Source organism: Enhydra lutris, unplaced genomic scaffold (assembly GCF_002288905.1).
Source record: "Enhydra lutris kenyoni isolate GAN:26980312 unplaced genomic scaffold, ASM228890v2 scaffoldscaffold9, whole genome shotgun sequence".
In the NCBI taxonomy this organism is placed as follows: Eukaryota; Metazoa; Chordata; class Mammalia; order Carnivora; family Mustelidae; genus Enhydra; species Enhydra lutris.
The window spans coordinates 29961703-29974009 of NW_019154093.1; the positions used below are offsets into that span (position 1 = coordinate 29961703).

General features: G+C 41.9%; 1 protein-coding gene across 3 annotated transcripts in view; it reads left to right on the top strand.

Annotated features, from left to right (window-relative positions):
• LOC111143037 (nuclear factor I A) overlaps positions 1-12307 on the top strand; it is a 357887-nt gene that overhangs the window by 260122 nt on the left and 85458 nt on the right. For all 3 annotated transcript variants that reach the window (XM_022496466.1, XM_022496467.1, XM_022496468.1), the window contains exon 6: positions 1061-1188. In XM_022496466.1, the coding sequence (XP_022352174.1) occupies positions 1061-1188 (128 nt within the window). The remainder of the gene's footprint in view (positions 1-1060; positions 1189-12307) is intronic.

A 12307-nucleotide genomic window follows, 5' to 3' on the forward strand; every position in this document is an offset into this window, starting at 1 on the left:
CCGTGAACTCCATGGAGACAGGGACCATGTCGGATGCATCTCGATATTCCAGCATTTAGCACAGCACCTACACATAGAAGGGACACAGCACGTGTTTGATAAATGAAAACATATTAAAAAGTCTGTACCCTGACACACGAGGAAGAGATTTCCCAGTGGGCACTCCCACTAGGTATGAAATCTATTCATTCTGGTAGCATGTTAGTGACATAATCAATTAAGACAATTAGAACATATTAGCAACATGGCATTTCACTGTCTTTTCACTCCTGAAGCCTCAACTTGGGAGGAAAACTCAGTCCTTCAACTAGAGGAAACGCTGGAATTTCCCAACCATACCTCTCCAAAAATAAAAATAAAAAAAAAATACCCAGAACTTCATTTTGGTGACCTCTGTGTAGACATCAAAAGAGGAAGGGCATAAAAAGGATTGGGCTATTCTTCCTCAGAGGGAAATGTACTCCTTCCCCCTATTTTTATCTCTTTGGATCATTATATTTGTCTCTAGCATCTCCATCAGAATCTGGACTAGGGCAGCTATGCAGCAAATATTTTTTGAATGAACAGATCCAAGTGGAAGGTGAGAAAACTTAGGAAAAAAGAGAGAGAAGCAATCCAAGCTCTTCTGGAGGGCTGTGAACCCAGATCTCTATTCTCCCTGGGGTGCCAGAGGGATTCAGTGATGTGTTGGGACATTGCTGCTGGCTAGGTCCCCACCGCTGCCCGAGGAGACACGAAATGCAGTCTTCCTGCAGACATTTCCAGGTGGAGATGGGAGCAGGAGCCAGGCCCCCAGTTCCTCAAAGGAGAAAGGAACAGGATGTGGCAGCAGCATCTTGAGGGACAATAAAAATCAAAATCCCAGACACTTGGAACAACACAGATCCAAGACTTTGTTCCACATCCAGTGACTCACTCAACAAGAGCCTAAAAAGAGTCCTAGAGCTACACCCGAGTTGCCCAATTGCTTCCTCCTTTGGCTTTCTTTCCACCAGAGATGCGCTATCCAAGAGAGGTGGTTTGGACGGCTTTTAAAACATGTCCCCATTTGTTATTTCAGCTCCACAAAGCGCCTCAAGTCTGTGGAGGATGAAATGGACAGTCCTGGTGAAGAGCCATTTTACACAGGCCAAGGGCGCTCCCCGGGCAGCGGCAGTCAGTCCAGCGGATGGCACGAAGTGGAGCCAGGTGAGCCGGGCGGGCACGCGGGCGTGTGGCCAGCGTGCCCACGTCTAAAACACGCGTGGGGGCCATGTGTGCCTCGACGGAAGGAAGCCGGTTCACGGCGGCCGAGCCTTCCACACGAACACCTGTTCCTCTCTGACGGCTGCTTCCACCAAAGGGGGCCCGGGAGCACATAGAGCTGAACTGAGAGGCTGTCAGAATGGGCCGTGGCGCTTGACTCTTATATATCCTCACCTACGCTACAGTCCCAGATGTATGTGCCTTTGCTTTCGAATTTCCCCTAAGTGCCTTTGGGGATTGGCTTTTGGGATTATCTTTTCATAATCTTGGAGAAAAATCTGTCAACTCTTTCAGCTGGATGGCTAATCTTAGAAAGGAGAGGAGGGTCTCCATGCTACAGTATAGGCTTGGACTTTTAGAAAATGAGGAGATGCTTAAATGTGTTTTCAGGTTACTGGGTATCGCCGTGAGCGCTTTTCTGTTGAAACGGAACAACCATCTTTCTGTCCGTCTCTAGTGAACTAAGCAAATGTTAACGGCTAGCCTGACCTCCTGGGATAGTCTAGTCTTGGCTCTGAGTCTTGAGAGGAATGTGAGCAATTCAGCTAGCAGAAGCTTTTTGAAACCTTTCTCCGTGTCTAACCTCTGCATGGACAAGGGAGCATCTTCTTGTGCGCCTTCTTCAATCTGTGAAGTCACATGGGTAGAGAGGATGGGGTGTGGGCTTTGGAATAGAGATTCAGAGTGTAATCCTGGCTCTTGCTGCTGCTGGCTGTGGGGTTATAAGCAAACGACCCAACTTCTCTGAGCCTAAGTGTCTCCGTGTTCATAATCTGTCGATACTAATAACTGTTTCAGTGCTCTTGAGAATGAGGTAAGGTAACACACACAACCCATCTAAGAGTTATACCTACCTAGCTCCGAGGAACTTCGAAACAAAATGCTTTCTGATCCTTCTGCCCCCCCCTAGGCCTCAGAGGGATTCCTTGCAAGAACAGACAAGCACCAAAGAGATTTTGGAACTAACCCTTTTGTCTTCAGATCTTAATACCTCTCTCTCCTCCCTGACATATCAAAACACAATCCTCACAAGGAATGGCATAAGAGAGATTTTTGGGGCGATGGAACTGTTGTGTATCCTGATTGTGGCGGTGGGTACAAGAATCTATACATGTGTTAACATTCACAGAAGTGGATACCTTCCATCCCCCAGCAGTTTTATTGCATGATAATTAAAAACAAAAGAACCTCAGGCCCCACAGGCCGGGTCCTTTATCTTGCTCCTTCTACTAAAATGCACAAGTTTCATTTTGTCTTGCTTCTACTTAATACTCTCACTTACTCATTCAGCCATCCTCACTGGGAACTTTCTGCCTGGTCCTGGGAACCGAAAGGTGAATGGGAAGGCTCTGGCTTTGGCTTTCAAGGAATTCACAGTTGGGGGTGGGACACAGATGTATCAGGAGATCATTACATGGTGATAGTTGCAGAAGTACAGAGATGAGGACCTTGGCCTCCATCTTCTCATTATTTCTAATGATTACCAACATAGCAGTCAAGGTGTGGTGGATCTTCTAGAAAGGTCATACACATCTGCTTCGCAACACTGTTAGCTCACGCCGGTTCACTGAGAGTGCTTAAGAAATAAAGCCAGGCCTAAATGCAGATGAAAATGCTGACTCCCCATTGCCGCCAACGGCATCATCAGCAAGATCTCAGGATAGTGCCAATGAAAAGTTTATGTGCTATTAAAAAATTAAACTTCTTTGAAACCTTTTTAAAAGGCTAATTAGAGCTCTAGCCAGTTTACCTGCTTCAGTGAAACTCGGAATTGAGATATATAGGTTTGGTACATGGTGCTTGAGTGTTGTATTAATGAGGTTTTATACACAGTGAAGCTGCTTTACTGTGTTGATGTACATGAAGCCCCACCCCCACCCCCCAGACTCTTCTCCGGGTCCTTAAGTAGGTATTTTGGCGGAGGTGAGGGGCATATTGGGGGCAGAGGGAGGCAGGTTGGATATAGGGTACTTCGACCTAGTGACTCTTTTTTTCAGAGTAATTCTTTTCCAGTTTGCACCTTATGAGTCAAATGATCATAAATTTTAACATCTGAATGCCTAGATCCTTTGCAGTCATTAAATAATGAAAGTTTAACTGCCGAATTCTTTTTGGGTAATGATACTATATATGCGGCATAATAGAGAAATCCCCCACAATTATACTGTATTCTCGGATTGACTGTCCATCCGCTCTCTCTGTTGCATCACAGAAAAATGCAGTTTCATGGTGTACGTGTTTGGGCTTGGGGGAGGACAGTGGATACATTTACACTTGGCCATATTCAGCATAGAAAGTCATAATTGAAACAGGGCCTGAGGGGACATTAAAACTCAACCGAAGGATGTTGTACATGTGCCTGGTGACTTTGGTGTCATTAACTCACACCAGCCATTTTAAATGGATAATTTATGCTGCCAGATGGTCTTTTTTGGGGATTTTCCATCTAGCCCAATCCCCTTTTTGGCACAGAGAACACCCTTATGTTGTTCCCACACTGATCCGGGCCTGCATAGCTTTTCCCTGGGGGTACAGTTCATTGAGTAGGAGGCTTTTAGTGGTTCCCTCATGTAAATTACCTTCAGAACATGTTGGGAGTTACTTATACTGAATGCACCAGCAGCCTCTTGGTTGCCGACAGAGGGGATAATTCTCTCAAACAAATACGAAAGGATACTTTGTCTATGCCTCCAATGTGACACAGGAAGCACAGCCTGTCCTGACTCCTCACTCAGAGAGCTTTGCATCTGTTTACCTGCCCTCAAATGCTTTTTCAGGACTCCCGGCCAAAAGAGGGCCGAAGGTGGCCAGAGGAGACAAATTTCCTTGAGCAACAGGAAGGCTTTGGAAAGTAAAACAAACCAGACATGCAGTAAATTACATGGGCTCTTTCAAATGTCTTTTGTAGTATCCTGTTCCCCATTAGTTTATCTCAGCAGTCTCAGTGCAGAGCTCTTATTATCTGGGAAGAAGGGCATAGGAGATGAAAGATGATGTTAGTTTAAGAACATCAGACAACCTCAAGCTGACTTTTGCTTCTCTTACAATGCTGCATTTGTTCCCTCCACTTAGTTTCATTTCCCAGTTATCTCAAAACTGGGTTAGATTCGAAGCTTTGAAGCTAATCACGCACTGATGAAATGAGTCCTGTGAAATTCTATCAAGCAAAAATTCACATACCATCAACTCTTGTTTATCTGTACAAATGAATAATTACAGAGAAACTCATAATGCAAGTAAATAGGAAGCCAAGAAGCGCCTACGTGGGCTCAGACGCTACACATGGTGCTTCCATACACATGGTAAAAACTGCAGTTACGATTGTTGGAGTACCTTCTGTATACCAGAATTTTGTGTTTTGTTTTGTTTTTTTTAATTACCCTGAATTGTGCAAGACGGAATGGAATGATCTTGCCTCAGCAGAGAAGAAAACAGAATTGTAAAAGGTTAGGTGACTTGTCTCAGGCCACACAGATAGTAAACCTGTGGATCCAGGGTCCAAACTTGAACCTGAGTCTGAGTTCAGAGGTTAAGTTTTGTCTTCCATGCTCAGTAACCTCTTTACCATAATGCTTATGCTTATAATTGAAGATCTCATGTCCTGGGCTTGTATTGAAATTAAAAACATAATAATAAAAACGAAAAAATAACTCAACAGAAAGACCTGAAAAATCCCCCAACTTTTCTTTACCCCAAAGCCTTGTTGTATAACCAAAAGTCAAAGAAGGAGTGTGGGTTATTAAACACACATAGGACACAATATATGAGCAAATAGTGTTAACTTTTAACTGAGTAAAATGTTAATTTTTTTCCCCATAAAATCAAATCATCTTCAGCATTTCGATCTTTGTTCAAATAAGATGTCAATCAGAGAGGCTCCCAGTGATCTAAAGACTTGGTGTTTTTCTTCCATCATTCAATAATTCGTAACCTTGCTTTTCTTTCTTCATACCCCTGTCTACTGCTGTCATCTCTGTTCTTTCTAGAGAACGTACACTCCATGGGCAGTGGGACTTAGTCTGTCTTTTTCACTGCTTATCCCCAGCATCCTTATCAGCATCTGGTTCATAATATGTACTCAAGAAATATCGATTGAGTGGAGCCTACAAAGCAGGGAATTGGGGGTGTTTTCAATAAACCTAAACAAAATTTGCCAGCAGTAATCTTCCCAGGATTGATGTTTGCTATATTTTCAATCCGTAGACTCTTACTTAGTCAAATCTAATTATTAACAAGTAGTAAGCCAACGACAGCTCAGGCTCGACCATGGGCCCCATTGACAAGTAATGGTGTACCAAACTTTATTACAAGTATTGTTCGCCTTAAAGGGTATGCCTTTAAATGAATCAACCCTTTTTTTTAAGATAATACTTATTTTTTTAAATTTTTTAAATTAATTTATTTATTTTTAAAAGATTTTATTTTTTTATTTTGTTTTATTTATTCCCCCCAACTTTAAATAGGAATGCCTTTAATGTTTTTCTAGATAGATAAAACCTTAACCTATTTTTTTAAATTTTTTTATTCTTTTTTTATAAACATATATTATTAGCCCCAGGGGTACAGGTCTGTGAATCGCCAGGTTTACACATTTCACAGCACTCACCATAGCACATACCCTCCCCAATGTCCATAACCCCACCACCCTTTCCCTACCCCCCTCCCCCCGGCCACCCTCAGTTTGTTTTGTGACATTAAGAGTCTCTTATGGTTTGTCTCCCTCCCGATCCCATCTTGTTTCATTTATTTTCCTGCCCCCCAAGCCCCCCACGTTGCATCTCCACTTCCTCATATCAGGGAGATCATATGATAGTTGTCTATCTCTGACTGACTTATTTTGCTAAGCATAATACCCTCTAGTTCTATCCACGTCATTGCAAATGGCAAGATTTCATTACTTTTGATGGCTGCATAGTATTCCATTGTATATATATACCACATCTTCTTTATCCATTCATCTGTTGATGGACATCTAGGTTCTTTGCATAGTTTGGCTATTGTGGACATTGCTGCTATAAACATTCGGGTGCATGTGCCCCTTCGGATCACTACATTTGTATCTTTAGAAACCCTAACCTATTTTAAAACAGATCAGAGGATGTAGCACACTCACTCATTGACTTGTGCAGTGTTGAGTTTCACTGCATGAAAGAATACTGTACTCCATCTCTCTCTCTCATCTTCCTCCACTCTAAGTGCTGATCAGTATACCTCAAGTATGACTGATCAGTATACCTCAAGTCAGACCAACTCACTGAATCTTTATTAAGCACTGACTGAGTGCAGTATGAGATATGTACAAAGATTACTCTATCAGGTCCCTATCTTCCAAGGGCAAATCACATTTCCTCAGTTGTCAGCCACTATCTGTAAGATGGGAACTGTTGTTTCCGGTCCATCTCTGTCATAGAGTTGTCACAATTAAATGAGGTAATGAATTTGAACTTCCATTCCAAGTGCCAAAGTCCTTTTCTAAAGTGAATGTTCTCTAATTGTGTGAGGTAGCATTAAGATTATATTCAGCTAATGGTGGTTGAAAGGAGACAGGTTTAAATCCCTTAAAAGTAAAAGAGGAGAGTTGTTCAGTCTAACTGGAGAATTCAGGACACTTTCCTCCAAAGGCAGCCATGGAATGAGGTGTCAGCTGGAACCCAGAGGAGAAACAGTCACCGACTTAAAAGTGAGACTTGATATTTCTTAATCTTTTAATTATTAGTGTATATAAATTCAGGTGTTCTTCCTGTATCTTTCGTCCTGAGTTGCAAGGCAGCTTTGTGGTTGCCCTGTGAACCTTCTCATGCTTTGTTTCCCAAAAGTGACTCTGTTAAGGGTCCATCCCGCTTCACACATTACCGAGTGGCACCACTTACGACATTTGAGACTACAGCTGCACCAAGCAAGTATGTTTCCATGAAGTTCCATAAGAGCATTTTCTTTTTAAATTGCAAAAAAGCATGAAATTGGGGCACCTGGGTGGCTCAGTCATTAAGCGTCTGCCTTTGGCTCAGGTCGTGAACCCAGGGTCCTGGGATCGAACCCTGCATCCGGCTCCCTGCTCAATGGAGAACCTGCTTCTCCCTCTCCCACTCCCCTGCTTGTGTTCCCTCTCTCACTGTCTCTGTCAAATAAATGAATAAAATCTTAAAAAAAAAAAAAAGAAAAGAAAAAGCATGAAATTATAGGACTTTTGTGAAATTCAGTACTCTCCTTGAAAACGGGAGGCAAAGACTCCTGAAATTTTCTTCTGAAGAAAAAAAATATTCAGAAATAGAATGCCTTCCTTCACACCACGATTGTCAGACCTTCTGAACAGACACCATTACATCAGCCAAGACGTCAGGAGTTCTAAACAGTTCAATGAAGAGTTTTTAAAGTCAGATTTGATAAATAGTAAGTTCAGTTATAGTTCTCTCTTTTAAAATCTTTCAGTGATAAACTTCTTTCGGAGATAAACTTCTTCCCAAAGACTAAGTGGTCTTCATTTTTGAAGGTCAAGATTAAGCAGTGCAGTAACATCCTGTCTGTTCTTTTCATGATTATTAAGTAAAGAAAGACATTTTAAAAAGGCATTTGTAAAAGAATATCTTTGTAAACATCTGGTCAATCACTGGCCTGGAACCTTTAGACGCAGAGTTCAGTGTCACCATTCCTGAGAGCACAGTTGGATTTTGCAGGCTTCTGTTCATTCATTGTCATTTTAAATACCACATATTAGGTTCACTTGGATTCCCAACTCTGCTGGTCCTAATTTGACCTGCCAACCGTCATTCATCAATTGTAAGAGTGGGGGAAGTTTACCAACTTAAACTTGTAGCTGCGACTCAAAGGAGGAGGCCCATTATCAATGCCAATAAAAAAGGCAGCAGACTGGTAACAATAGTACATTGATCACAGACACTCTGCTGCACTAGCATATATTAGGGACAATGATTAAATCTCCCACAGTCTCCCGCTGTAATAGGAATAGTCGCTGTTACAGAACACTGCCGTAGGATCAATGTCTTGGCTTTTCTTCTGCATTTATGGAGCAGTGGGAAAGCATCATTCTGCGACCACATTCTCTTCCATTATCCCTTTAGTATTGGCACCAGCTCATTAGAGACTGGTCTACCAGGGAACACTGGGACAGTAGCAGGTCGGGGGGGAGGGAAGGGGTGCTGTGGTTTAGGGACCCTCCTTCATTGGAGACATTTCATCCCAACAAGGGTTTATGGCAGGAAAGTCATGTCACACAGCGAGCCCTCTAACCACCCTTCCCAAATGTCCTTACTTTCTTTATCAAAGCTGTTTTCATCAGGCCAAATAAAGGGCCTAAAATAAGCTATTGTAATTGGGAGTCCAAAAGGTTCCCTATAAAAAGAAAAGAAATACTCCTCTCACCTATATATACATATATTATACACAAGAAAGCATCGTCCAGAAAATTACTGTTATATTCCTGCAGCCTAGTCAAGTACCTGGCACAGGCTCTCCATTCAATCAATATTTGTTGAATAAATAAATAAATAATAAGCTGGAGACCACACATGTCTGCGCTCGCCCCGTGAGGGGGGCGAAGTGTTCAGGAAGCGGAGCGCTGCGTACATTTGCTGTGTGAATGAGTGCAGCCCTCTTGCATCAGAACCCAGATGCACAGTCTCGTGAATACAGAAGCGCCCCGGAAAACAGATGCTGCATTTCAGCTGGGCTCGTCTGAGTGCAGAAATTATCCACATCTCCAAATTGTTAATTTCATGTTTGAAATTGAGGCTGTGTAAATATTCCAGAAAGGAGGAAGAAAGAGATGGAGCTTATACCTTGGATGGAGACGGGGAATCTGCCCTCTCCTGTCCGCATCTCCGTCTTCAGCCCAGCCCCAGCGGCCCCGGTTAGCAAAGTGCTGGCTCATCGCGTGGCCGCGTGTAGCATGTCGTGGGGAGGAACCCTACGGCAAGGTTTATTCCGGCCACACCAATCTTCCGGGCTCGCTTGAGGAGGGAGAAAATAGGAGTGAAATAGAACATATCATAAAGAGGGAAAAGTACAAATTAAGAATCACAGCTCTATAATTCTTATATTCTGCTGTGAACCCCAGCCTGCCTGGGGACTTGAGCGGACTACTTCTCTGAATTTTCATCTCCTCATACGTAAATGCTGGGGACAGTAAAACAGCCCAGGCTGTGTATGGTATAGCTCTGACATGATCAAATAGAGGTATATAAAAGTAGGAGCTACGATTTCTTAAGTATCAGCTGTGTGCAAGGTACTGTGCATAGCCCCAAACATAGGGTATTTTTTAAATAGTTAAAGCAGGGGCACCTGGGTGGCTCAGTGGGTTAAAGCCTCTGCCTTCTGCTTAGGTCATGATCTCAGGGTCCTGGGATTGAGCCCTGTGTTGGGCTCTCTGCTCAGCGGGGAGCCTGCTTCCCCCTCTTTTCTCTCTGCCTGCCTCTCTGCCTACGTGTGATCTCTGCCTGTCAAATAAATAAATAAAATCTTTTTTAAAAAAATAGGTGAAGTATACTTGGTAAACCATAAAGCATTATGCAAGTACTATATATCTTTATGTTTTGGTAAATATTTGAAAACTCTGAAGTTCTATATGAGTTTAAGATATAAGCATACCTCATTTTATGGTGCTTTGATTTCTCGCCCTTCCCAGATACTGTGTTTTTAATGAAGGTTTGTTTCAACCCTGCATCAAACAAGTGTCTTGGCATCATTTTTCCAACATCATTTGCTCACTTCCTGTCTTGTGTCATATTTTGGTAATTCTTGCCACACTGTAAGCTTTTTCATCATTATTATATTTGATATGGTGTTCTGTGATCAGTGGTTATAAGCTGCTAGAAGTTCAGATGATGGTTAGCATAGTAATAAAGTATTTTTAAATTAAGGTACATACTTTTTATTTTTTTAGACATAATGGCATTGTACACTGAGTAGACTATTGCGTAACTTTGATGTATACTGGGAAACCAAAAAATTCACTTGTCTTGCCTTTTTTGCAATATTCGCTTTGTTGTGGTGGTCTGGAACTGAACCTGCCTTATCTCCTATGTACGCCTGTACATGAAGTTAAATGGAAAACATAGTTACGAATCTGTGTCTGTTACATGCAAAGCACTGTGCAAGGTGAAAGAGGGAAAAACAAGTAAATAAACCAAGACAGACTCTGCCCTCAAAGTGTTTACAGGCAGCAAAGGAAGGAGGGCTAACTGCTCAAACAAGCACCTAGTGGCACAAAAAAGACATGAGTACACTAGGATTCATCCAGGTCAGGAGTTTATTCCTTGGCTTGGACCACTACCCTCCACCATATCTGCTTGAAAAAGCTGGTGCATCAAACATTCCATTATTAAAGGAACATTAGTAAAGGCTAGTCCCTATTTCCTTCCCTTCATAATACCAGCCTTCTCTTTCTTTATCTCTAAAAAGCCTGTAGAAAACCAGTCAGTATGCTAGAAAACTCTCAGGAAGTGTGCAAAGCAATGTCATCTGACTCCAGCCAAAGATCTTTCTGCACCCATGGATTCAAATCCCCCTTCCCGAAACAGAGGGTTCTTATCTGTGGGTAATAAAATTGGGTAGAATCTAAGCAAATGTTTACTTAGAGGAAATACAATTACTCTGAATTGACATTAAATTCACCAAAGGGAAAAATAACCAGAAGTTATAGTTGGAAGAGAAGAAACAAAAGAGACAGGTAGATGGGCAGGCAGATCAGACTTACCTAAGAGTTGGCTATGCTGGTTTTCCTGTATCTAATAAATTTTATTTATCTAGCATTATTAGATATTTGTAGAACTCAAACAGAAGGCAATTTTAACCTCATATAAAGAAAAAAATTCTTTAGCGTTCTTACTTCCTCTCTTCTGTAAACAAAATGTAGACATTTCATAGACTCAAATAATAACCGCAATTTTACTAACAATGAAAGACAAATTAACCTATATTTTGTTGTTGGAATGCTGCTGAAATTTTAAACATGTGTTTTAAACTGATAGCTAATATTTATTGAGCACTTACTATGGGCCAGACATAGTTCTAAGAGAGAGTGGGGGGGAGAGATTTAATTTGTAAAAAATGATACAGGTCAACAATAAATCTATTTTCAGACTTACTTCCCTCTCTCATAGGTTTTAATATTTTCCCCACATACTGATTGTTCTATTTAAATGTGAAACAACAAAATACAACACCATCGGCTGTATAGGAATAAAGTTTGGAATAAAATTTTCTCTTTTTTAGCCATCAGTGTCTTCAATAAAGTAGCTTTTTAATACTCCAGAATCGGGGCTTTATATGAGGAATGGGGAAAGAGGAAGACAGAAACCTCCCTGCCCATGCAGAACTCAAGGGTCAGTAGCTTTTCTGCCTGTGCTATGTGGCCGTTTCTGTTGCGATTGTGAACATCCCAATCGCTTTCCTGCTCAGCAGAGGATTACAATAATGCCTATTTATCCAACTGTATCCACCCAAGGATTTCAAATACATCATAAACTCATCATTAATCAAAGACATGGCACCCATTTCGAGATGATGGGTGAATTACAACCTACAAGATTACGAGAAATGCTCACGTTGGCATAGTAAATCAGGGGCTGTTTCCTGATAGATTCCTGAACAGCACAAGTCCTAAAATGGAGAGGGTTCTCTCCAGCACTGAATCACAAAGTGTCTCTCTTAAATAGGAGAAGACGTCAGGAATAAAAAATTTTGTCACTTTATGTCACAGCATCACTTAACCTTGATGAAAAATTAAACCGATGGAAAAACTGAATCTGTCGAAATACAGTGAATGGGCTTGCCTCCTCAGAGTCAAGAATTACTGACCTCCCTGTCTTGACAGTTTAAAACCCCTCTGAAATTGCCAGATTACTCCGGTTCACTCTGGTTCCTGGTTTTGTGCTCTGTTTGGAGTGAGGTGTTGTGATCGGTGCCTTCAGCCCGCTGTGGAGAACAGGCTTTCCAGACAGCTGTGAATGCTCAGTGTTCTTCCAGAGGCTACTCCAGCCCTCCCAGGTTTTCACGTGGTCCACACATCTCACTGCCCTTCATTCTGAAGCAATGTGCCAATCTT